Source organism: Balaenoptera physalus (assembly GCF_965194825.1).
Source record: "Balaenoptera physalus genome assembly, chromosome: 7".
Lineage (NCBI taxonomy): Eukaryota > Metazoa > Chordata > Mammalia > Artiodactyla > Balaenopteridae > Balaenoptera > Balaenoptera physalus.
Genome location: NC_138886.1, coordinates 5,309,944 through 5,337,259, shown reverse-complemented (window position 1 = coordinate 5,337,259; position 27,316 = coordinate 5,309,944). Strand labels below are relative to the sequence as shown.

At 43.3% G+C, this 27,316-nt stretch overlaps 1 protein-coding gene across 4 annotated transcripts in view; it reads left to right on the top strand.

Moving 5' to 3' along the window:
* Nucleotides 1-27,316, top strand: part of NUP214 (nucleoporin 214) — a 99,010-nt gene that overhangs the window by 58,953 nt on the left and 12,741 nt on the right. For 2 of the 4 annotated variants that reach the window (XM_082468092.1, XM_082468091.1), the window contains exons 26-31: nucleotides 613-691; nucleotides 3,368-3,458; nucleotides 5,939-6,000; nucleotides 8,314-10,149; nucleotides 11,958-12,028; nucleotides 23,940-24,093. In XM_082468092.1, coding sequence (XP_082324218.1) covers nucleotides 613-691; nucleotides 3,368-3,458; nucleotides 5,939-6,000; nucleotides 8,314-10,149; nucleotides 11,958-12,028; nucleotides 23,940-24,093 — 2,293 coding nt within the window. Of the gene's footprint in view, nucleotides 1-612; nucleotides 692-3,367; nucleotides 3,459-5,938; nucleotides 6,001-8,313; nucleotides 10,150-11,957; nucleotides 12,029-23,936; nucleotides 24,094-27,316 lie in introns of all 4 variants that reach the window. The other 2 variants (XM_082468089.1, XM_082468090.1) reach the window with 1 other exon arrangement.

Here is a 27,316-nt window from a genome sequence, read left to right as displayed (position 1 = left end):
AATAATTGTAGACTGTGTTTGAGATTGAACATCAGAACTTGCCTATTGTGAGTTCTCAGACGTGGCTCTCTACTCCTTAGCTTGCCGTGACTTAACATGACACTTAAGCAGTTAGCATTTGGTCTTTCTTCTGGAGTTTTCCGTGTTCACCTTGGAGGACACATGGTAAGGCACAAATCCTCTTGCCTTACCAAGAGGAAAGGAACATTGACTGGAGATGGATAAGTTGAACAGTTTTGCTTTCTAACCTTATTATAAGTTTTATTGAGAGCCAGGACCTATTTCATTCATTAACTTCTTCCTTCATTTGTGTATCAAATATCCCAGTGCCTTTTACGTGCCAAGTGTTGTGTTAGGCACTGAGGAAATAGCCACAAGCTAAACAGGCATGACTCTGTTTTCTTGGTGCTTGTGCAATATTCCCATCTCTGACACGATCTTTCATGTGGTAAGCATTTAAAAATACTGACTTAAATTGAAACGGAAAAAACAAAATTAAACTAAATAAAAGTGTTTGTGCTTGCTTATTTTAAATTATGTTATCATTTTACATGTTCCTTTATTCCAAAGGCTCGTTTGTGGTTTCACATAAATGTCTTGCTCCTGTTACAGGGATCTCTGATAAACTCCTTAAAGCCGTCTGGGCCCACACCAGCGTCCAGTCAATTGTCATCTGGTGATAAAGCTTCAGGTAAGTTTGCACTTTTGTTTTAGTGAAAATAAAGGTGAAAGATACGCTCCACAGTAGAGTTTATTGTTGTAGATCACAAAGGCAGCTTGATGTGAAATCAAGTACAGTAAAGACATATTTGAAAGGCCTCAGTTGATGTAGAATATCCAGGAAATTAGTGAGCCCTTCAGCAGCTCTGTAGACTTCTGAAATATGAGAGCAATAGGAGAAAGCCTGCCTTTAAATGTTTTTTCTAAAAAGGAGCACCTGCCTTGCTGGATAATCAAAGTTTAGAGAGGAGTGGATCAGAACATTGAACTCTATTTCTTCTACTACAAAGGAAAGAAAAACTCTCTGGGTTTACAAGGACAATTCAAAAGCTGGTAAAACACAGAAAGTAAAATGGATCTGTTACAATATAAGATCTCAGAGTAGATATAATTCAGTATTAAAAGACTGTGGCTTCACATGCTTCCAACACTCACTCAGGCGTAATTACGCTTAACCGAAATTAGTTTTTACAGTCACCATAAAGTGCTCTGACCAGGCATCCATGCCGCCCTAGCCCACTTGACCTAGAAGTGTGCTGACACGTCGTGCCTAGTTTAATGTGGGCTCTTCCGCAGCTGCCCCTCTTGTTGACTCTGTGTTGGAGTCCACTTCATTTGACATGTGTTACTTTCTGCTACAGTCCAGAAAATGCTAGATTGTGCTGCCCGCAGTCCAGCGTTCTCACCATGCTCTGGACTGTAGCTTTTATTCTGATTCATGCTCTCTAGTGGGTCTTCGAGCTAATAAATTCTGCTCGAGATGCTGAACTTCACACTTTAGCAGCCTGCTTTCTGTAATCTCTACACAATCATACCATCATCCCAACTTCTCTGCAGTCAGATCTTTCTCACTGGATATTGGGTTTATCTTCAGAAGTATTCCTTGCACTCAGAAGAAAACCATTATTGTGTAAGCCCAAGTTGTATTCTAGATTTCCGATTAATGGAGGAGCACAGTTTTTATCATATAAGCCTTCCATGAGAAGGAGGTATATAGCGCTTCTTAACTAGCAGCTAAAACTTTATGCTAGAAGGGAAATTACAGTGGAATTTGTCAAAGACTTTTGAATCATTTAGGATTCAAATTAAGAAATTTGTTTCCATTTCTAGCTAATATTTTAGAAAAATTTTTTGAAAGATTATGTATCTTAACCCCTTTCAAGGATTTTATTGGAGAGTTTTTTGTCACTCCTGAAGTTAAGAATCAAGGACATCTAAGGGGCTTTGTTTTGTGCATGTCCAGGCAGTTAGCATGACTTGCAAAGAAATTTCTAAGATTCATCATTCAGTGATGATTGTGAAATATTCTGTGTCCTTGCTATGTGTTTCCTTCTGTCCTCACTTTCTGGAAACAGACTTTTTTTGAGTAGGAAAATTTCCCTGAAAAGTACTATTGAAGAGTTTGCAAAAACTTCCTTTTAAAAAAAAAATGCATTTCTGAAACCTCTATAGAATAATTCCCTTATTACTTAATAATGGAAATACTTTCATTGTTTTTCTGATTATAAAACTATTACAAGTCCACAAAAAGTCTATGGTGTAGAGCTATATAATGTAGAAAACGAAAGCTGCCCTGTAAGTTCCCTGTTCCAGAGATAACAGCCCTCAACGATTTGATGTGTATCTCTTGGGGTTTGATGTGTATCGTTTTTTTAAACAAAAATAGTCATATCCTATATATATTGATATGTAATCTGTTTCCCCGCCCCCCAAAGTAAATATCGTGTTCATCTTTCCAGATCTGATACAACTCTACCTCGCTCATTTTAATGGTAGCCTAAGACTTCACTGTACAGTTGTACCCTGTTAAGTTTTAATAGTACTCTGCAGATAGTTTAGATTGTTTTTAACTTTTCAAGATTATAAGTCAGGCTGCCTTGGACATCCTTGTACACATCACATTGTATTATAGTGGTTTGTTAGATAATTTTACAAATATTTATCCCATACACTTAAAGGGAGGTGCTTTTTCTTATTGTTTGGTTTGGTTTGATTTGGGCTTTTTAAATGTAATTCCCCCATTCCCCTCCTCCTTTTAAAAGTAGAGCGATAGGGGAAAGATTGTAGGTAATATCCCAGACTATTAATAAGTAGTTACAGTATATTGAATGTGGGAAGGATGATCGATTGCACTTTTAACTCTCTATACTTCTCTATATTACAGCAATCATATGTTACCTCTGTAATTAAAAAAAAAACTATTATTTAAATACAAAAAGTCTATGGAAAATACAGAAATGTGGAGAGAAAGCAAATAGCCATGAAGTCACTACTCAGAGATATTAACCTATTTCTCTTCGGAATTTTGTTTTTCCTTTGGTATATATTACTTTTCGGTAATTGTAAAAGCTGCTTTTAAAGCCTTAAATTTGAACTGCACTCCAGTTATTTTGACCTCTTTCCTGGAAAGGGGCAAGTGTGGCATGTCCTGGTTTGGAATTGGCAGTGACTGAGCCAGAGGGCAAGTTCAGAGACCTTGAGGCAGCACGACTTAGGCAGCACTGCGGCCACCGACTTGTCATAGAAAGTGCGTGGCCTGGGGCTGCGCTCTACACGGCACCACACATTCGCTGCCACAGAGAATTAAACTAAAATGGTGATTCTAACTGGTTTTTTGTAATGTTCTCATTTTTTTCCATGATTTCAGGACCAGTGGCAACCAAGATAGAGACAGCTGTGACGTCTACCCCATCTGTTGTTGGGCAGTTCAGCAAGTCTTTCGCATTTTCTCCATCAGGGTCAGTAGTGAACTAAATTTTGTGACATCACCAGCAACCTTACAGATAGCTGTCCCAAATCCTACAATCAGTAGGTATACTTATATGAAGCCAGAGTTCTTATCACTGCAGTGATGCGTTTGATAATAGTGACAGTAGCTTAGTGTCCTAATGTAAATCTGTTTCCCCTGTTTGATTCAAGTTTATACATGTGTTATTACATACTTGCTTATTTGTTTTGTTTTTTAGGATAAGCTTCATTTTCTTTGGATAGTGAGTCTGTGGTTATCAAGTTTATCACACTGCGGTGTTTTCACTCTGACGCCATCTGGGGGTGGGTGACAAGTGTGGGTTGGCTTTGCTGCCCTGAGAGGTCACGTCATATGCGACTTCTGAGAGATCAAGACAGTAGCCGTTTGAAAATTTGGGTTTTACATAGATGTGGGGAAATACATTTCTGTTTCATTTTTTAAAAAGTAATGATGGCTGTACTTGACAAGTTGAGTCATCTTTAAAAACAGAAGGGTCTTCTAACCCTCATTCCAAAGGGAGCTTTTATTAACCTTGGAAGGAGAGTGCCTTTTCTCTGTGCTGCAAGCACTCATCTTGAAACCTGTGAGAGTCGCCAAGGTGTCCTTCCCCTTCAGGGGTGGAGTTAGGCTCTGTGTGGCTGAGATAAAAACCCACCGAAGACTGTTTTTACTGTGAAGAGTTGCATGTTCAGTTCCATTAGAAAAGCCTCTTAAGCTCTTTCAGTTTATGCTTTTGTAATAACTGGAATCATATTGACCACAATCTCTTTTTCCTGACGTGAATTTGTTTCTTGAGCATCCTTCAACCTAACCCCTTAAGAGAAAGGAGGTGGTTAGAATAGAATTTGAGGGGAGGAAATTATATATATTTTACTGTCAATCGTTATGTTTTCTACTTCCCAAAGGTAGTTTGGAGCAAATTTTAAAGAGTAGGTCAGTGCCTGGAGTTACTGCATCTTTTTTTTTTTTCTTAATAAATTTATTTATTTTATTTATTTAATTTTGTCTGCGTTGGGTCTTCATTGCTGTGTGCGGGCTTTCTCTAGTTGCGGCGAGCGGGGGCTACTCTTTGTTGCGGTGCGCGGGCTTCTCATTGCGGTGGCTTCTCTTGTTGCGGAGCATGGGCTCTAGGTGTGCAGTCTTCAGTAATTGTGGCACACGGGTTCAGTAGTTGTGGCTCGCGGCTCTAGAGCGCAGGCTCAGTAGTTGTGGCGCACGGGCTTAGTTGCTCCGCGGTATGTGGGATCTTCCCGGACCAGGGCTCGAACCCGAGTCCCCTGAATTGGCAGGCAGATTCTTAACCACTGCGCCACCAGGGAAGCCCTGGAGTTACTGCATCTTTTAATCTTTACTTCTGTGAACTGATAGTCTTCTTGCCATTTTTAAAATAACCTGAAAAGGTTTGGGTCATTGGGTCAATGGCTTACCTCTATTAGATAAAATTTCTTCACCAAGTTTGAGACAAAGAAAATTGTTTTCTTTTTTGATGTGATGAAATGTTTAACACATCTTCTTAGGTGGTCTTGGTCCATTTGACAAAGCCAGTGATGGGTTAAAAAGAAAACCCAAAGTCCAGTCCTTACCGTTACTTACCATATTTGGTATGCTTGGTCCCTTATATTTTAAAGCTGTATAGTTTTAAATTTGCTATTTGAACTTTTCTCACAGTGAATAGTCTGTTCTGGCTCAGCTTGTGCTGAGTTTTCTTCTTTGGCCATGGTGTCTTCATTCACGGTGTAAAGAAAATGTACAGAAAGAGAGGAGGTGACGAAAAGAGTCAGAAAAGTTTTTGAGGGCAGTTTCCTGGTGGTCTAGTGGTTAGGATTCGGCGCTTTCACTGCCCACGGCCCGGCTTCAGTCCCTGGTTGGGGAACTGAGATCCCGCAAGCCGTGAGGTGCGGCCAAAATTTTAAAAAAAGAAAAGAAAAGTTTTTGAACCAAATTTCCGAGCCCAGAACTAAGCATTCTGTCAGAACGGCAGAGACAGTGGCTCCTGTTCCGCGCTGTCCGTCGTCTCCCTGTGGCGTGCACTGTCCTGACGCGCTCTGTGGTCTCGGGCTGGGTCATAGAGGTCCTCCAGCCTGTCTCGTCTTCCTCACTCGGTGGGCCGTCTGCTCTGGCCAGTCTCCCCACAGAAACATTCCCAGTGCGTTTCTCCTACTCCTTTGCTTTCCTTGGAATAGATCCCCACCCCAGCCTCCACCATGGGAAGCCCAGCCGTTCCTCCAAGGTCTTCTCACCTGCTTCTCCCTTCTTACCTCACCCACAAATTGCCTCTCCCCGCTTAGAGAGCTTGTGATGGCTCTGCTGCTTCAGAGATAACGTGCTTTTACTTTGTTGACGTTTATCTTCTAGATTATAAGTCCCTTGAGAGCAGTTTGTGTGAATGAATTATAAAATGTACTATTAAAAGGGCAATGTTGTGCCTTGGGTTTGTTCATTTTTAGCTTCTTTTCTTTCCCTCCCTAGGACTGGCTTTAATTTTGGGATAATCACACCAACACCGTCTTCTAATTTCACTGCCACACAAGGTACAGTCTCTGCATGGCGTAGCATTACTTTTGTGTTTCCCCCTAAACAAGTGCAGGTTTTGGGGGGCAGATGTGTTGACATTTTGCTTGCTGCTGCATCTTGCCTAAAGTATCTGCAATTAACCTGGTGTTGATATTATGCATTAAAAATAAGCTAGATTTACGGAACTGTGGGGAAGGACGTCTACTCTTCATAATTAAGTACAAGGAAAGGATTTGCTTCTAGAAAAGCAAGGCTGTGCTTTAAATGTGAGTGTTTACATGTGAATTAAAATTTTTCTCCATCTTTTTCCTATGTCATTTAAAATTGTATCAATTTATAGGATGAGATAGCCTTAGTACTATAGAAATCAAAGACTGAACTCATCTTTTTTCCTTGATAACCTATCAGAAAACACACTGGTCTCATGCATGTTGTTACAGATCTACCAACCAGCATGTTTTTAATGTTTAAAAGAATTTGAAGACCTATAAGGAAACCAAATATACTTTTTAAGTGCCTTCCAGTTCTCAGTTTAAGTAATTAAGTTTACTTTTATTTTAAAAAGAAAGCTTTTATGATAAAAGTGATTGTTATGTTTTATTATAAAAGTGATGTGTTCTAGAATCACACATTGTACCCTTAACCATTGCCATTCGGTTATATTTCCTTCTGGGGTTTTTGCTTCCACTCTGTTTCATTTAACACAATCTCTTGTGAGTTTTCCAATATTATTGAAAATCTTGTGTAAATGTCATTTTTGATGGCTACGTAATTTCTATCTTGTGGATATGCCATAATTTATTTAACTATTCACCTTTTGGACATTTAGGCTCTTTCCAGGTTTTCCCTATGATAAATAAGACAATGACCATCTTTCATCTCTTCATTCAACACATTTTTATGAGTGCTTTCTATGTGCCAACCCAAGTGGTAGAAGTTTTTTTTAGTAAAAAAGGGCTCTCCTAAAACCTCCTAGAGGGAGATTAGGGAGTTGAAAGCATAGCAGACTTCCTAAACCTGAGCTGTGTGTGGCACTTAAAGCCTTGTTGATCTCATTCCTTTCTCTCTGGAATAGTGATTCTTAAACTGTTCTGCCCACTTAGATGTGGCTGAATACCCTTGAGGCCCACCCTCTCCACAGTCTCACTTTCTAGAAGAAAAACAACTCAATGATATAAAAAGATTGGAGAGGAACAGAATAATTGTCAAAAATCCTAAATGAAATAAATTAGTAATAAAACACAATAGTAATTCCATAAACATTTTCATTAATACAAGAATAGACAACAATCCAAAATCATAAACAACTCAGTACAACACCAGTGATACAAAGAGGGGTTTCTGGAAATTACCTGTAAATAGTAGGGGCTTTGCAGTGTTCTCAGGAGTTTGTGATAGACAGACTTTTTAAAACAGCATGGAGTTAGAAACCTCAACCAGCACTTTCGATAGACCAATTTCAGTTTGTAAGTATCAAATTAGTCTTTATTGATCAGTTTTTTGACCAGGCCTTGTGAGTGCTTTACCTGTATTTCATTTAATCTTCGTAACAACTCTGTGAGGTACGTACTGTTATTATCTCTCTCTTCCAAATGGAGAAATTGAAGCCCAGAGAAGTCTATTAACTTTTCCAGAGTTGCACAGCCAGCAAGTGGCAGAGCCCCCAGCCTCAGAGCCCACCCATGTCCTTGACCACCTGGCCACACTGCCGCCGTGAAAGCACTTAGTGAGGAGAGCACTAGGAGGTAGCCCTTAATTATAGGTAAAAATGATTGCCTGTGGATTGACACTTTATCTGTCCATGAAACCAAAGGAGGAATTCCCTGGTGGTCCAGTGGTTAGGACTCTGTGCTCTCACTGTCAAGGGCCTGGATTCAATCCCTGGTTGGGGAACTAAGATCCCACAAGCTACACGGTGCGGCCAAAAAAAAAAAAACACCACCAAAGGATCAATTCCTGGTCTCTCAGGAGGTCCATAGGCTAGTACTGTTGCCAGCAATGTTATTGCGACGTGCACACAGGGAAAATGTGGGAAGATGCCTTTTCTTTCTCTTTTGGACCACTAGGTTAATTCCATGTACTCTAGAGAGAAGTGTATTTGTTATGATTTAATGGTCATAAAGAGAACGTTCGTTCATCTCACCTCAGTGAGATGACTCAGAGCTAACGTTCCTGCGGAGAAGCATTTGTTCTGTCTGCTGCTGTCCGAACAAGCTGTCCCTGACAGTGTCAAGGGAGGAGAGAGGCTTTGGCTTAGAAAAGTCAGTGATATTGTGATAGGTCATATTTTGTGAAATCCAGTCCATTTCTTAATTTCTGTTTCTTGCTAGGGACAACACCCCCCGGCAAAGAGTCAAACCAGCTGGACACATTCTCCTTTGGCGGGACAGGCAAACCTTTTTACGAGGCCGTTCCTGAAAGCTCACCTTCCTCGGGAATGACGACGTCAAGTAGCACGGGAGCTGCTGGTCCCTCTCCGGGGGAGTCTGCTCCGTCCGGCGGCAGGCCCGTGGCACCTTCTGGAATTGCTCTTTCCACCCCCTCTGGCAAGCTGGAAGCTCCACCGTCCAAGTTGGGAGAGCTTCTGTTTCCAAGTTCTCTGGCTGGAGAGACTCTAGGAAGTTTTTCAGGACTGCGGGTTGGCCAAGCAGATGATTCTACAAAGGCAGCCAGTAAGGCTTCATCCCCAGGCGGGACTGGTGCTAGTGCACAGCCCACCAAGACTTCGGCCGTCCCCTCCGGGTTTAGTTTCACCGGCCCCGTGGTGCTGGGGAAGCCCGCGGAGCCTCCCGTGACCTCCTCTGCGGCCACCACCGCGGTGACCCCGGCGGCGGCGGCCGGCCCCAGCCCCAGCCCCGGCCCCGGCAGTTCCTCGACTGGCGTCTTCGGCAGCCTGCCGCTCACCAATGCGGGACCCTCCAGCGTAATCAGTTTTGGGGGGCTATCTCTAAGCGGTAGCAAGACCAGTTTTCCGTTCGGAGGCCAGCAGACAAGTAGTACAGCGCCGTCCTCTGCCGTTGCCGCTGCCACACCCCTTCCTACGTCCCTCCCCGCCTTGTCGTTCGGCAGCCTCCTGAGTTCAGCGTCCGCTCCCGCCCTGCCCACGTCCCCCGGCAAAAGCCCAGAGGCAGCCACGTCATCGGCTGTGCCCGAGAAGCCAGGTGGCAGCGAGGCCTCGGTGTCAGCAGCCTCCCTCCTAGGGCAGCAGCCATCCACCCAGCTTCCCCAGGCTCCTCCTCAAACGTCTGACTCAGTGAAGAAGGAGCCCGCTCTCACCCAGCCTGCGGTCAGCAGCCCTGGTACAGCGGCGCCCAGTGCCACCGTCCTAGCGCCGTCCGCAGAGGCCACTCCGACAGCCACCGGGGCCCCGGACGCCAAGACCGAACCACCGTCCCCGGCCCCCGCCCCGGCCGCGCCTGGGCAGCTCGCCGTCGCAGCACCTGCCGTCCCAGGTGCCGGCCCCGTGGCCCCAGAAACATCCAGGCCTCCCGCCACCTCCAGCGCTGTTTCCGGTGATGCTCCAGGCCCAGCCACGGAGCCCGCAGTGTTTGGGGCGGTCACTTCGGGCTCGCCTGTCTTTACTCAGCCGCCGGCCGCCAGCTCTAGCTCGGCTTTCAGCCAGCTCACCAGCCACACAGCCACCGCCCCCTCGGCGACTCCCGTGTTTGGGCAGGTGGCCGCCAGCACCGCCCCGAGCCTGTTCGGGCAGCAGGCGGGCGGCATCGCCAGCACGGCGGCTGCCGCGCCGCAGGTCAGCGGCTCGGGGTTCGGCAGCCCAGCGTTTGGCACCTCCGCCCCGGCGGTCTTTGGACAGACAAGCTTCGGGCAGGCCCCGGCCTTCGGGCAGCCGACCAGCAGCCCCGCGAGCGGCTTTTCCTTCAGTCAGCCTGGCTTCAGCTCCGTGCCGGCTTTTGGTCAGTCCGCGTCCCCCACCCCCGCGTCCACCAGCGGGAATGTCTTCGGTGCATCTTCAAGCGCCAGTAGCTCCAGCTCCTTCTCATTTGGACAGTCTTCTGCCAACACTGGAGGGGGGCTCTTTGGCCAAAGCAGCCCTCCTGCTTTTGGCCAGAGTCCTGGCTTTGGGCAGGGAGGCTCTGTGTTCGGCGGCGCCTCAGCCACCACCACGACGGCACCATCCTCTGGGTTTAGCTTTTGTCAAGCTTCAGGTAAGAATTTATAGAAGACTTTTACTTTGTTGTCCTCTGTATTATTTGAAACATTTGCAGCGAATCTGCAGTACTTTGGTGATTAAGAGAAAGGAAGGGAAAACAGAAGAGGCTCTGGAAAGTCCGGAAGGGAGCCTGGCCACTGGCAGTCTCGGGCATTTCTTTGGTCTAATCACTGCAGCTCCAGTTTTGCTTCTCAGCAAGTTCTCCACTCTCCTAGCCACCGGAGTGCCAGTTTCATGGGGGGAGGAAAACAGGTGTAAAGTCATGGCAAGTAACGAATGACTCATAAGTATGAAATTTTACTTTTGCAAGGTGCTTTAGAGGTCATTATGTCCCAACCTGTCAAGCCTCGAGGTGACTGATGTAATGTCATTTAGTGCCAGTAGTGGAGCCGGGACTAGACTCCGGAGCTCCTCATCCTAGTCCGCTGCCCTGCCAGTATTTCATATTTCCTCTGGCACCACCTTGCTTTCTAGAAGGGCAAATAGTGACATTTGAGACGTTGGATTTTTTTTTTCTATTTTCGGTGTAATTTTTTAAAGAAAACAAATCTTTAAATTTTACTATTTTTGAAAGTAAAATGTAATCTTCACTATTGCATGTCCAATCTTAGCAGCTGCTTTTGCTCCTAAAACCAGTAGACAAGACAACTCGAATATCTTTTTCTAATTTTCCTTTCTCCGTGGTTATCTTATGAAAGACATTTCTTCAGCCATCGGGCTCAGGGGATGGGGGGCGGAATCAAAGATCAATGATTTCTTGGTGGACAGGATTACAAGTAACTGCGTGTTCATTCCTTTGGTGAAAATTTATTTGAAACTGGTTCATAATTTATTAGAAAGGAAGTCACTTCCTTCCTGCCTTCAACAAATGTTTGTGAAGCTCCCACTATGTTCCGCTACAAGAACACAGTGGTGCAAGACAGTTTTGGGATCCACCTGATGCCCTGTGAAGAGGCTGGTTGGCCTGTTTGAGTGACGGGAGATGTGATAAGTTGGTCTAGAGAACGGACAGGGAAGAGGCCTTGTGGGTGTTAAAAGAGAGTAGGATAGTTAACGCTATCGCTAGTGCATCTTTTTGTTCTGCAGTCAGAACTTGAGAATCCTCGTTCACAAGTATAATCAAAACTATTTCAGTACAACTGAGAACCTCTGAAAAACCCTTCTTTCCTACAGGAGCTAGGTGGAGAGAGAACCTGAGCAGCCTCTCCAGCGCTGGTTGAGGAACTGAGACTTGGCTGAGCTCCCCTGCCTAGACCAGTAGCAGAAATGAGCATGGAACTCTTGTCCTCCAACTCCTCGTCTAGGGCTCTTTTGTTATAAAATATGGTTCTGCCTGATTTTCCCAGGCCCTGTTAACTCAGCACCTCAACCATGTTATGCCACCTAGAAGAAAGATAAACTACCCTGAAAGAATCTGGTATTTGAGATTAGAGGTAACCAGGGAGTAGGAATATTCATGATTTTAAGTCAGCCATTGGAAGCACTTCTTGGCCGCTGAAAGTCGAGGGCAGCCACTCTGAGAGTCCTCGCCCGCCTGGGGTTTGGTAGGAGACAAGGATTCAGTCCTTGGGACTTGGGGACTTTTTTACTATTATAAAATTCTAGCAATGAAAGAAAGGTTTTTTTAACTATTTACTCATAATTTTCTCCATTGCCTAGGTAGGAAAACAGATTTTCTTCATGAGTTGATTTATTGTGAGGCACTTTAGCACACCTGAATGCCATTTAAAAAAGGAAAAACAAAACTTTGATATTATAGAAGGTTCATCCAAATTAAACTTTGGTTTTCTTTTTACTTTACAGGTTTTGGATCTAGTAATACTGGTTCTTTGTTTGGTCAGGCAGCCAGCACTGGTGGAACGGTCTTTGGCCAGGTAAATATGAATGTTTGCCTCTATTCATGTCAACATGTATCAAACCCATTTGCGTCGTTCCTATAGGATGTAATCAGTCATGTTGCTGTAGGATGTAACCAGTCCTGTAGGATGTAACCATCAGTCATGCTCCTATAGGATGTAACCAGCCCCAGCAAACAGCCCTGTTGTTCTCAAGCTCTGCCTTCTGTAGCTCCCTTGGGGATGCAGAAGTCTCAGCCTCTGATTTGGGAGAATCACTACAGTTTTGATTCTTGTGTGAAAGTCCTCTCAGGAAGCACTTTAAAGCACATTGCCTGATTTCCATCAATCTTCTGCCTGTTGTTAGGCCAGGGATTGGCAAACTATGGCCCATGGGTTAAATCTGCTCCTTGGACTTTTTTTTTAAAGGCCGTCGAGCTAAGAGTTTTTATTTTTTTAAGTCATTGTTTAAATAAGATGAAGAAGAATATACAACAGAAACTGTATATGGCCCCTGTGCGGAGCAGTATATTGTCCAGGGACCTTTCGGTGACCTGAGCCGTTTCACTTTGTCTGGCTAGTGGTTATCTATGTGCTGGGTGTGGTTTTAAGTGCTGTACACACACTGAGTCATGGAATCATTAGTACTTGTATAAGGTAATGCTGTTATTATCCCCATTTGACAGATGAGGACACAGAGGACCCAGAGGGGTTAAATTTACTGTTGTAAAAGCTAGCTGCTTTTAGATCATAGTAACTTCATAAGGGGAGTCCTTCCGAAGAAAGGTACTCTGATATATTGGAAACGATTGTGACTTTCTAAAGGTGGGGTTGGTACTTGTCCAGTAGTTAAGAAAGTGGTAGCCATATTATATGTTTCTTCCAAGTCTTCAGTAGGAGATTTTCTTTATCACCTTTTTCCTTAGAAGATGGGCTCTGCCCTAGTCAGTGATCCTTGACCGAGAAACAGAACTTCTGGTTTTTAAGTTCCCCACTGAAACCAGCTAAAAATGGCTACATAAAACGTACAGTCCATAGTTTCAGAAGCACTTATAAACTAACAAGGTATTTAACCAAACCAGATTAAAGGGAAAATGGGAACCTGTAGAAGTGAGTGGAGCACAGAAGCCAGTTCTGCCCTGAGAGCATCTACTAATCTGAGAGCACCTGAATTGCCTATGTTAACAACCCCAAAAGGGCAAAGGGGCAGACATCATTCACCAAGACGTGTACAAAGTGGGAGGGCTAAAGGAGACCCTCCCCACGATAAGCTGTGACTCCAGATTCACCGGTCTTGGCCTGAGAATGCGGCTTGAACCGATCCGAGGATGACGGTGTCTCCAGATGTCTGGCAGAAGAGCACAGGCCACTCTGAAGAAAAGTAACTGTAGGCCTCAGATAATTTTTAAGGACATTGATTCCCACACATAAATTCATCACAACAGGAAACAAGGAACTATGATCAAGAGCCAGAATAAACATGAGACACAACATTTCCAAAGACTTCCTAGACTATAAAACAGCTGTGTTTTACGTGCCATAAAGAAATAAAAGAGAAACTTGAAAATACCAGTAAAGAATAGGAAATTATAAGAAGTGTCATAGCAGCTTTGAAAAAGAACCAAATAGAACTTCTACAGAGATATAATAATTAAAATTTTAAATCAGCAGATTAGACCCAGCTGAAGAGAACAGTAACATACTAGATCACGGATCAGGGAACTTTTTCTGTAAAGGGCCAGATAATAAATATTTTAGACTTTGAGAGCTACATACTGCTCCTGTCACAACTACTCAACTCCACCGTTGTGACACAAAAAGCAGCCATAGACAGCACATAAATGAATGAGCATGATTATTTTTGCATAAAGCTTTATTTATAAAAACAGCAGGCTGGGTTTGGCCCATGGGCTATAGTTTGCTGACCCTTAAACTAGAAGTTCAGGTTAAGTTATCTGGAATTCATCACGGAGAGCATAAAAGATGGAAAAGAGAAAGCAAAAATGCTGAAAGAGAAAATCTAACATACATTTAATCAGGAAGAGAAGAGAGAGAGAAAGTATGTATGGCAATATTAGAAGAGAAAAAGACAGATTTCCAAAACCAACAGAAAACAGTAACCCACAGATTCAGAAGTCCAACAAATACCAAGCAGAATGTATAAAAGGAAATTGAATCCAAGACCTGCCATAGTGAAACTGCAGAACTACTAATATAAAATATTAAAAGCACTCAGAAAAAAGACAGATTACCTTCAAAGGAGCAGTAGTTGGACTAACGGCTGAGTTCACGGCAGTGACAGGGAAAGCCAGAGACAGTCTTATCTGCCTAGAATTTTTGAACCCAGTAAAAAACATCTGTAAGAATTAAGTGAAATCAAGACACTTTTGGGCAGATACTGAAAGGATTTATGCCTAGCAGACCTGAAAGAAATTCTAAAGGATATTCTTCAGGCAGAAGGAAAGTTTGACCTCACTAAAATTACAGCTTTCTTAATTTTAGGGTAAAACAAGCCATGAAATAGGAAAATTGTAGCCTATATAACCAACAGAGTAATTGTATTCAGAATATATAAACGATACAAATAAAAAAAAAAAACAAAAACTGCAGCCCCATCAGAATGGCTGAATTGAAGGGCTGATGATACCCAGCACCGGGGAGGAAGCAGAGCTACTGGAAACTCTCACAGAGCAGGAATGTAAGTTCATAGAATCACTTCGGTATCAAAACTAGGTACACGGAATCCCTTTTGACCCAGCATATCTACTCTAGATATGTAACCCACAGAAACAAGTGCCTTTGTTCACCAGGAGGTATGGATAAGAATGTTCATAGCAGCGTATTCAGAACAGCTAAAAACAAGAAACAACCCAAATGCTTATCAGCTGAAGGATGGATAAATAAATTGTGTATTTATACAGTGGAGTGCTACAGAGCAGTGAAACAAGACGCACAGCTCCTGTACAGAACAAAACAGATGCACCCCACACACAGTGTTAATTGAAAGACATAGACACAAGAGAACACACTGTTGTTACCTAAGAGTCAAGTACAGGCAAAACTTAGCTGTCAAGATACAAATCAGAATGGTGGTTACTCTTAGGACATTGAAAGTGCGGTACAGGGGAGCCATCTAAAGTACTAACAATGTTCGATGTCTTAAATGTTGAACATTGGGACTTCCCCAGTGGTCCACTGGTTAAGGCCGCACATCCACTGCAGGGGGCATGGGTTCTATCCCTGGTCGGGGAACTAAGATCCCACATGCCATGCAACTTGGCCCCCCCAACCCCCCCCCCCAAAAAAAAAGTAAGGCTGGACTTCCCTGGTGGTGCCGTGGTTAAGAATCCGCCTGCCAGTGCAGGGGACACAGGTTCGATCCCTGGTACGGGAAGATCCCACATGCGGCGGAGTAACTAAGCCCGTGTGCCACAACTACTGAGCCCGCGCGCCTAGAGCTTGTGCTTCACAACAAGAGAAGCCACCGCAACGAGAAGCCCGCGCACCGCAACGAAGAGTAGCCCCCGCTCACCACAACTAGAGAAAGCCCGCGCGCAGCAACGAAGACCCAACGCAGCCAAAAAAAAAAAAAGTTGAACATCGTAAACAGTTATATGTCAAAATTCATTGAGCTCTGTACATAGAAAACTTAATAGAAAACACAACAGAAAGAAAAAGGACACGAGACTTCATAAAAAAGGATAGTGTTGGTTACACAGCATTGTGGAATGTACTCAATGCCACTGAATTATACACTTAAAATGCTTAAGATGTTGCCCCTGACCTGGGTCGAGTGGCACCTAGTTGCTGGTGCCTGTCTCATATCAGCCAGGGACAAGGCAACTCCTTGTTTATCCCAGCTTGGCTTTTGGTTTGTGCCCATGCCTGGTTCATGCCCCGGACACGTGGGGGGAAAAAAGCTTAAAATGGTAAGTTTCATGTATATTTTACCACAATTTAGAAAAAGAGAGAAATAAGAAAACATTTTTTAAAAAGGATAGCCAGAGGACCGTAAACATATCCAACTTAATTAGTAACACAAAGTAAAACCACTAAGAGATGCACACCTGTAACACAGCAAAAATTTAAAAGCCCAACAATACCGAATGTCAGCAGATATGCAGAGCCACAGACACTCACGTACACTCTTAGCTGGGGCGTAGGTTGGCACACCGCCTTGGAAAATAGTCTGGTGTGATCTTGTAAAGCCCTGCGGTTCCACTCCTAGTTTGTTCTTTAGAGAAACTGATGTACCTGTGCGCCAGGGTGCAGTGTTATAATAACTGAGGACTAGAAGGAACCCAGACGGTTATGGCCATTCCACTGGGTAGAGGAACTTATATTATTGTGTAGTAGAACATTACTACATTGTGGGAATGAACAAATTAGAGCTACATGCGTGACTGTCACAGGCATAAATTTTTTCTCTCTCTCGCAGGCATAATTTGAGCCAAGAGATTTAAAGCTTACTGTGATAAACTCCATATTGGTTACTGCCCTGCACCTCATGTTCTTCCTTCACAGAAATTATATTTGCAATTGGAGGGGCTAGAAATTCAAATGAATTTTTTTTCTATCATGGCAGGGGCTTTATCTGTTAGATTTGTTGCTATATCCCCAGTGCTTAGGACTGTGGCTAGCACAGGATAAGCATTGTAAAAATGAATGAATTTTCAGGTAGGGGTATTCTCAGAAAAATCTAAGGATACAGGTAGATTCTGGCCAGGATATAGAAGAACTTCATTTTCATCATAATACCAAGAAAAATCCAGATGGTGTGAAAATCACACTAATTCTGTGGATATTAGAATTATCTAGTGCTGTGTAACAAATTACCCCAAAACTCAGTAGCATTCTCCAGTGGTTGGCTTGGCTGTTAGTTCCAACCTTAACTGGAACTCTTGGCTACAACATCTCCATGTGGCTTCTCTGTATGGCCTGGGCTTCCTTACAACATGGTGGCTGGATTCCACGGAAGAATATTGCAAGAAAGAGAGGGAGCCAGGCAGAAGCTGTCCTCAGAAGTCGCAGAGCATCATTTATACTGCATCTTCTTGTTCAAGGCAGTCACAAAGCCCCACCCAGGTTCAAGGGGAGGGGAATAGACTTCACCTCTTCCTCTAGAAGAGCATTTCGGTCTAGAAATACTACTGTGACCATTTTTGGAAAATATAATCTGTCACAATGGGACCATCAAAACATGGCAGAAAGCCTTGTTGAATTGATTTCCAGACAGGGGAGTTAATCGTAGGTGAGCTTGATGGTACAGCAGCTTTTGGGGGCAGATGTCAGGTCTGGGTTTAGGAAGTGGAAGAGAGGCCTTGCTGAAGGAAATTTACTGGCTGGAGAAGCCAGAGGAGGCTGTTGGCAACAATGAGGGCAAACAAATGACCGATAAACAAACGAAAAGATAATCAATAGTATTATAAACATTAGGAAAATGAAAATCAAAACCATAATGAGATACCACTCCACAACCACTAGGAGGGCTGTAATTTAAAAAAAACAACAAAGAATAGCAAGTATTGACAAAGATTGGAGAGATTGGAACCCTCATATATTGCTGGTTGGAATGGAAAATGGTACAGCCGTTGTGGAAAACAGGTTCCTTGAAAAGCTAAACATAGAACTGTCATATGACCCAGCAGTAGAACTCAGACACTTGCTCACCACTGCTCATTGCAGCATTATTCACAGTGGCCAAAAGATGGAAACAACCCAGTGTTGATCAACAGAGGATTGGATAAACAAAAGGTGGTCTGTTCATACATAGGAATATTATTCAGCCTTCAAAAGGAATAAGGTTGTGATTCATATTACATATGGATAAATCATGAATACATTATACTAAGTAAAATAAGCCAGATATAAAAGGACAAACATTGTATGATTCCACTTGTATGGAATATTTAGAATAGGTAAATCCATAGAGCTGGGAAGTAGATTAGAGCCTACCAGGAACCGGGGAGAGGAGGGACCAGGGAGTTCTTGTTTAATGGTTACAGAATTTCGGTTTTGGTGATGAAAAATTTTGGAAATAGTGGTAATTGTTGCACAACATTGTGAATATAATTAATGCCAATCAATTGTATACTAAAAGATGATTAAAAGGGCAAGTTTTATGTCATACATATTTTACCACACTTTTTAAAACTTAAAGATGTAATATACCAAAACCATTGAATTTTATACTTTATAAATTTATTTATTTTTTATTTATTTATTTTTGGCTGCGTTGGGTCTTCGTTGCCACACGCGGGCTTTCTCTAGCTGCGGCGAGCAGGGACCACTCTTCGTTGTGGTGCGTGGGCCTCTCACTGCGGTGGCTTCTCTTGTTGAGGAGCGTGGGCTCTAGGCGCGCGGGCTTCAGTAGTTGTGGCTCGCGGACTCTAGAGCGCAGGCTCAGTAGTTGTGGCGCACGGGCTTTGTTGCTCCGCAGCATGTGGGATCTTCCTGGACCAGGGATCGAACCCGTGTCCCCTGCATTGGCAGGTGGATTCTTAACCATTGTGCCACCAGGGCAGTCCTGAATTTTATACTTTAAATCAGTGAGTTGTGTGGTATATGAATTATATCCCAGTAAAGCTGCTTTTAAAAAACAACAGCAACAAATTGGAGTCTGAAAGACTTGCAAGTTCAGTATAAAAATCCTCTGTTCACCTCTCCCCCAGTTTTGCTGAGAGAAAGAAAGTAAAGCAGAAAGAACTTGCAGTCTAGCAACCTCCTGTTCCCTGAAACTGTTGAATCCAAAGGTAGCACTGCAGCCTAACTGCCTCCTGGCTCCAGGCTCCAACACTTATACGACAAATAACCTAAACCCTAAGCAAAGACAGTGTTTGGCTAACGAGAGGTGAGTTCGGTCTAAATCTGTGAACCAGTTCCCGATCAACTGGACACTTAGTGAAATCTGAATAATTGCCTCCTCACTTTAGGACACAGACAAGAGTGGTCTCTCACTCTCTGGGGAAAACGCTAGCATTCCTCAGTCACCACACCACCGTTCCTCTGTATAAAGTCCAGTATACCTAACAAACAAAAAAAATTATGTAACATATGAAGAAGCAAAATGAAAAGGGGGACCTACGGTCATACTTTAGAAATCAGCAAAAAATAACCTACAGATGATCCAGTATTAGAACTAACAGGCAGAGACTTTATAATAACTGTTGTGCTCAAGGATTTACAGGAAAATAAAATAATGGTTGAATAAGGAATCTCAGAAGAGAAATGGGAATTACAAAAACAAATAGAAAGTCGGTCTGTATCTGAAGTTTAAATCTAATATCTAAAATAAAAAACAATTAGACAGGTTAAACAGCAGAGTGAATACTACAGAAGAACAGTGAACTTGAAAATATGTCAATAGAAATTACCTAAAATGAAGCTCCGAGAGACTGAAAAAAAATTGGACAGAACATCAGTGACCTGTGCAACAGTACCAGGCAATTCAACATAATGGAATCAGAGTCCCAAAATGAGAGGAGACAGAATTGGTGAGAAAAAATTTTTTTGAAGAGACAATGGCCAGGCTTTTTCAAATTTGTTGAAGAACAGGAATCCACAAATCCAAGACACTCTGTGAACCTCAGAAAACCACCCCTGGACACAACCTAGTTAAGCTTCTGAAAACCAAATACAAAAAGAAAACTTTTAAAGCAGCTGAAGAAAAAAGATTGATGACATAAAGAGAAACAATGTATTGTGCGGTTAATAACAAGGAATTAAATATATGACAACTGTGGCAAAAAGAACACCTTTGCTACCTTGGAGTAAATCAGTGCTTCTCAACCGGTATGGATTTTGCCCCCTGGGGGAATTTCACAGTCACAACCTCTGGAGACACGTTTGATCCTCATGAGTGGGGGACGCTGCCGGCATCTCGTGGGTAGAGGCCAGGGGTGCTGCTAAGCATCCTCCAGCCCTCCAAAACGAAGACTCACGTGGCCCAAAGTGTCGGTAATGCCACTGTGGAGAAGCCATTAGGAAGACAGAGGTTTCTTAGAACACCGAAAAGCCCTAGCCATAAGAGAAGAAATTGAGAAACTGGAGTTCATTAAAATTACAAACTTATGCTCATCAAAAGACTTTGTTATGAAAATGAAAAGGCAGGGTATAGACTGGGAGAAAATATTTATAATACATGAATGAAAGGGCTTCTGTCCAGAACATATAAAGAACTCCTATGACTCAAAAATAAAAAGACACCTCAATTTTAAAATAAGCAAAATACTTGGACAGATACTTTACAAAAGGAGCTATGCAAATGGCCAATAAGCACATGAAAACTTGCTCAGCATTGTTAGTCATCAGAGAAATGCAGATTAAAACCATGAGATACTATGTCATACCTGTAGAATTACTGAAATTTAAGAACCAACAAGACCAAATGTGGAAAAGATCTAGAGTGACTAGATCTCTTAATGCGTTGCTGGTTGGTGGGAAGGTAAAATGGTGCGGTCACTTTGGAAAACCATTTGGCAACTTCTCAGTAAGTTAAATATACACTAATTTTATGGTTTAGCAATTCTAGTCCTAGGTATTCACCCAAAAGAAATGAAAATATATACTCACAGACAGACTTCTATCAGAGTGTTCATAGCAACTTTGTTGATGATAGCCCAAACCTGGAAACAGTCCAGATGTTCATCAGCAGGAGAATAGTAGACCCTGGCGTCCTCACACAATGGAATACTATTCAGCAGTAAGAAGGGAAGGATGGCTAATGGCATGCAGTCATAGGGATGGCTCTCAAGAGCATATGTTGTGTCTAGCCAGGTCAGTTAGGCAAGAAATGAAATAAAGGCATCCAGATTGGCAAGGAGGAAGTAAAACTATGCATCTGCAGGTAACATGATCATGTATATAGAAATCCCAAAGGAATCCACTACAGAACTAGAACTAATGAATGGGACCAGCAAGTTTGCAGGATGCAAGATCAATATATAAAAATTAATTGTATTTCTGTACGTTTACAACAAACCGTCTGAAAATGAAATTGAAATTAACAAAACAATTCATTTTCAATATCATGAAAAGAAGTAAAATACTTAGAAATAAATTTAACAGAAGTGCAAAACGTGTGCTCTGAATACAATGAAACATTGTTTAAGGAAATTAAAGGTGATCTAAATAAATGGAAGGACATGCTGTGTTTATGGGTCAGAAGATTTAATGTTGTTAAAATGGCAGTAGAGAACCAGGACTGTGAAAATTAATTTACCATTCATGCCGGGATTCAGTAATGAGTAAGACAGACAAGAGTGGCTATGTCCATAGAGCTTACATTTTGGGGGGGTGGGGAGGGGTGTCAGTCTTTATTAAAACAGTTTCATTTCAGATAGTTAATTTAAGTACTATGAAGACAGTAAAGCAGGATGATGTGGCAGTAATCAGGGAAGCTGATTTAGGTTCGATAGTCAGGAAATGCCTTTCTGAAGAAGTCTCATAAATGTCTGTTTTTACATTTGTTTCTTTGAATCAGGATCAAGTCAGGTTCACTCACGGAGATTGGCTGATAGTTCTCTTCAGCCTCTGTATCTATAAATTGCCCTCCCAGGACCGCCCCTCTTTTATTTTCCCTCATAGTACACAGTTGATGAACAAAGCAGATTGTTGGTCCTTTGGAGATCCCCGGGGTGTAGCTCCCGATTAACTTGTTCCTCTATCCTCTCTGTTACTTCCTGTGAAATGGTGCTTGGGTCTGGAGGCTGGATGAGATTCACAGGGTTTTTTGGCAATTTTATTAGGCTGGATCTTGAACACTAGCTCTGTATTCAATGATATAAAGGAATTAATTTTTAGACACGATAATGTTATTATAGTTATAGTTTATGTTTTAGAGCTTTATACTGGAAGATCCGCGGATGAAATGGTGAGATGTCTGGGATTTACTTCATACTAATAAAGGATGAGGGGAAGAAAGTGGGGCTCTAGGTAACACTCTGTGAGCGTGAGTTAACGGGTGAGACTGGGGGATGGGTACATGGGTTCATTATGCTCCTCCATCTATACTTTTGAGATTTTCCATAATTTAAAGTTTTAAAAACTATTGTTATTTATTGTAGTTAAAACGAATGGGATACTCTAACCCGCTTCTGAGGATGCAATAACTGTCGATTCACATTCACTTCAGTGAAGTGCTACCCATTTCTATTCATTTCTGCAGATATCCATTACTTTTCAAATCATGTCTTTAAAAATAAGTTGAGCCATCTAAAATTGCTGGGTTTGGTGGGGTTTTTGTTTTGGTTTTTTCCTTGTAGGGCAAAAATGTCCATATATTGGCAGTTTCCTGTGTTTCAGCCTGATGCGTGGAAGTCAGCTAAGAAACCTGATATTTTCTATTTTCCGCATGCATGCATAGTTGTCACGTCTTCGTTCCTTTGAAAGTCAGTTTACTAGTTATCAAAGCCTGTGCTCTTATGGTTGGATTTCATTCCAAGTTTTAAAAAGCTGTTACTCATCATTAAATGGTTGTAGTAAACAGTTACTGTTGTTTTTAAAGAAGTTTAAAGGCGGGGGGGGAAAAGGAGAGAGACAAGCAAGTACATTAAGTACGTTGCCCTCAGGTAAAAATTAGCTTGTCTTGTCCAAGGCACAAAAGACTGGTGTGACTGTACCAAGTGCAGGGGGGGTGATAGAAGGCGATGCCAAGAGATGGATGGGGCCAAGTCATGTGTGTCTTTAAGAATTTGTAAGCAGGAGTGAAATGTTTTGACTGCCATTTTCAAGGATTAATCTAGCTGCTGTGTGAACACAGATTGTAGGGGAAGCAGAACGTCAATGAAGTTGTCGTATGGTCCAGGCAGAAAGTCACGCTACGGGGGCTCAGAGCAGGGGTGTGCTGGGGCATGTTTCAGGGGCAGCCTGCTAGAGGTTTGACTGTTGTGGGGATTAAATAATTATTTGTAAAGTGCGTAGAAAAGTGCCTCGCACAGAGAAAGTGCTCGGTCATTGGTTCATTATCGTCATTGTCAAAATACTGAACGGCAACCATTTTTTGAGTGTGTAAGTTACATTTTAGGCACTTTTCTGAAGGGCACTACCTTGCTAGCTCATATATTGATATTTCACTCACTGTTTTGAGGTGGGCGGTTTATTTTGCCAGAAAGAAGAGGGACTTGTACACTTCTCTGGTTCCCCCCACCTCCCCTTTGAAGGGGCTCCTGTAAGGTTCCTGTGCACAGCGACCCATTTCTAATGGCCCATCGTATTCTTCATTATCAACCAGGGAGATATCATACTTAACTAATCATTAATGGTCCCTCAAATCTAGCACTGGTCTTCCTTAAAGAACCAGTTTCTAAACAAAAATACAGTGTGTGGTGCCTGATACAGCTTTGTGTCAGCACGTGCCCAGCATCCTCTGAGCATAAGATTTGCAAACTTGGACAGAATTCAGCTGCGGTCATCGTTTCAACAGCGGAGCTAATTTAAGCTCATTTCTGCAGTACTGGGGAAGTCATTGCGAAATAAAAGCACGCAAATTGGGAGAAAAGACAGTGTAAATCCCTTATCGTCGGTTGCTGATGAGGTCAGCCAAACACTAGAGGAATCAAAATAATTGGTGCTCATCATAACCTAGACATGTTTTTAAACTTTCGCATTTGGGGGCGCTTTTGAGGGTTTGGTTTTCCTGCCGCTGGCGTCATAGCCAGCAGAGACTGCAGGCAGCAGGGCGGATGAACTGTTAAGACTCCCACCTACCATAAATGATGTTTTCAGAGAACTGTGCACATAGAAGAACTTGAGAACTTGTGATTGTAAGGAGTGTTCCTGTCCAGAGCTCAGCTTCCTTTGTGGGTGTTAGAGCACCTGCACCAGAACTAATCAACGTTCTCTTGCTTCTTCCACTTGCACAGCTGTGAGTGCCCCCCTCTGTGGATGTGACCTGCCATTTACCGTGACCTCTCATCCTGTCCTGCTTCCTGTTCCTTTTGTTTTTTAGCAGTCTTCCTCTTCCAGTGGCAGCGTGTTTGGGTCTGGAAACACTGGAAGAGGGGGAGGTTTCTTCAGTGGCCTTGGAGGGAAACCCAGCCAAGATGCAGCCAACAAAAACCCGTTCAGCTCGGCCAGCGGGGGCTTTGGATCTACGGCCACCCCAAGTGAGTTAAAAAGTTTTCCCAGTCTCTTGGTCTCCTGATGTCATTGTCATCCTCGTGGTGTTATCAAAGCTTCAGTGACAAGTGTAGAAAGGAAAGGTCTAGAAGGCCCATTTAAAATATCTACCCCAAAGCAGTGTGATCTGTTTTGATTTTGTTTTTTATTTTTGGTTTTCTAATGAGATGTCCTATATAATCATGGAAAGACATCAGAGCTGCAGGGAGAGAGGATCTGTGTATTGAGCTACTCCGCTCTTCTCTCCCAAGGCCCAAATTGCTCTGTTTCTTAGGATTGAAATGACTTGAAATGAATGCAGGCAGACCGGCGTAAAAGAGAGCAGCAGAACAAGCTGGGTGTGCTCGGAGGAGCATCTGGGTTTTCATTTGTGCTGGACTCTCTTTGAATTTGCTTTAACGTTCAGCTGCTGTGGAGAAATGTCACACAAAAGTTGAAGCTGTCATTATTTCTCATCTCTTACATTTTTGTCTTATTTTCAGATGAAGCTGTATCTTTCTGCTGGTACTTTCTTCTCCAGCTAATTCCTTGTTGATCTATCTGTTCATGGTTGGAAATGAAAGAAATTTGTTTGTTTAAATCTTCTAAAAGAATATATCCTGCTGCCAGTGGAGACTGAGATGGGAAGTCGGGCACCTGTCACCTTCATCTTAGCTTCTCTTGTTTAATACGCTCTACCAGAAGCTTCTCTCATCTGTTGTGCTATACGCGATCTTAATGCGAGCTCATGTTCCATAGACAGGACAGATGTTTCCTTGATATTAAGGCTCATGTAGTTAAAAAGCAAAACTCTTTGCTGAGACTCCTGGAGTCACAGATCAGTTATTTTGATGTCACTGTTCATCTAGTAATATATAAGGTGAGATCATAGTGAAGACACACATAGCTTTAAACTTGCGAAATTATATAATCAGAAATTTGTGTTCTGCTAGGAGAAATTTAGAACCCTAGAATGAAGGGATCTGAGAAGTCAAGTCTAGTAACAGTTTTCGGAAGCCGTTTCTGCAGATGAACTCTTAGGCAGAATCCTGATACATAAAATAGAGAAAAACAGGGTATTCAGAAGCAGGGGCCAAGAGCCAGCGATACTCCTGGGTGGTTTCCCCGTCTTTTCCCCAGCTATGAGCACACAACTGCAGGGCTCCATAGCACGTACTTTGAAAACGTGATCCTTGGCTGTCAGTCTCCCTTTTCCAATAAAGAAACAAGCCCAGAATGGTTAGGTGATTTTTAGTTACAAAGCCAGAAAGTGGCAGACCTAGAACTCAGCTAGATCATACATAAGGTGCCAAACACAGCGTCTAGCACAGAACAGGCCTTTGATAAAACATGCTAGTGAGAAATGTGGGTTTGTCCCATAGGTAGATTATTGTCTGCAAGATTGTGTTACTAGCCTATTTTGTTAAAACGTGGGTATGTCATATCCTTGTAAAAAATCCTTTCCTCCTGTCAGATTCACCTTTAATGCCATGGCTCTTACCTGGCAGAAAATGGCCTTCTCTCAGTGATGGGCTGGAGCTGGCCTGCACTGGCTCAGGAGAGCCAGCTTGCACATTTCTCCCCAGCTCCCTGTTCAGTGACATCAGGGAGTAGTTATTTACACCATAGTAACTGGACAGTGCTACAGATCGGGGACAGACACCCCCCGCCCGGCCCCGACCTGTTGTTCATAGGCACACCATTGTTTCTAATTCTTTAATTCTGGTTTAAAATAAACATATATCTGTTCTTGATACCAGACACCTGCGGGTCTTCATCTCCTAAACGTCAGCTGTTGTAAACCAGCAGTTTACCTTCACACTTAAGGGAAGTTTAAGTGAATTTGAAAGTATGCAGGAAAGATTTAGCATTATTTTGGTTTTTAAAACTAACTGCGTGATTTGCTAGTGAAACGGACAAGAGCTTCTGTAGCCCTGAGGACCAAGTGCAGGATGAGAGGAAGGAACAGTGGAGAAGGAGCTGGAAGGCCCCTGGGGAGGACACTGGCCTCGCCACAGTACTGAGAATGCTTTCTGCAGGTCACAGGGGCGGCCTCTTGCCCCTCGGGCGGCCCTGCGGCGTGTGACCCTCTGAGCAGCACTGTTTCCTGCCCTGTGTGGATGGGCTCCTGGCTCCTTTCCTGCCTGCCGAACAGTTCCTTCCCTGCTCTTTCCTTCTCCTTTCTCCCTGTCACTGTGGGGTGTGTCCCCAGTGTCATCCAGGTTATCACAGGAGTCTCCAGACTCCCCTCTCTGCCTGCTGTCTCCTACACTGTGGTCTGGAAATCTGTAGCAAATTGAATGTCTTAAAACTCTTTTATTTTGCCACTCTCCCTACTCAGAACCCTTTAGCAATGTCCCACTAACTATAGAACAAAGTCCAGACCAGCTCCTTAGGCTATAATGCAGGGCCCTCCATGAGCCCTGACACACTTTTCTGACTTTGAATTCCTTCGCCTGCGCGCCTGCGCGCACACACCCCCCCCTCTCTTCTCCCTGCTTCAGTGCCGGGGTTCACACTGCTTCCCACGCCCCGCTCCTCTGAACCTACCGTTCCTTTCAGGATGAATGTACGTCTTCCTCTGTGCAGCGTGGCTGAAAGGTCACGAGGATGCACAGTGATCTCTCCTTCCCTGGAATCCTGCAGCCCTTATGCTCTGTTCTTTCACGAGCCGTCAGCAGAAGGCAACTCATCTTTACTGATCACCTGCTGTGCGCCAGTTGTTCAGTGTGTGCGGTCTAATCACCTTTCACCTCTGAAATACAACAGTATTTTCAGATGTGGCCGTCCCCATTTTACCCATAAGGAAGTAGGTTCAGAGTGGGAATGTGGGCTTCCAGTGGTGATAGCCGTTAAGTGGCGTAAGGAGGGTCTCATCCTGGCGTGTGTGCAGAGCTCTGGTCCACCGTGCTGCCTTCTGAGGTCTTCTGGCCTTGCCACGGAATGGAACGCCTCCCCATGCGCCTTGTCTGACAGCCCTTGTGATCACTCCGCGTGGCATCGAACAGGCTCCCCTGCAGATAGATATCTGAGCACAGATTGGGCGGCCAGCAGTTCCCTTGGTGATGTTTAGGCCCCAGGCTGCCTGGTCCTGGAGCTGCCCTCTTTAGGCCTGAGAAGTAATTGGAACTATGCATTGATCGAGAAAGACAAGCTAGGAACACTGGTGCTTGGAGTTGGCGTGTTCTGTATCCAGAAGCTCACACTAGAAAGGTTTCTTCTCTCTCTCTT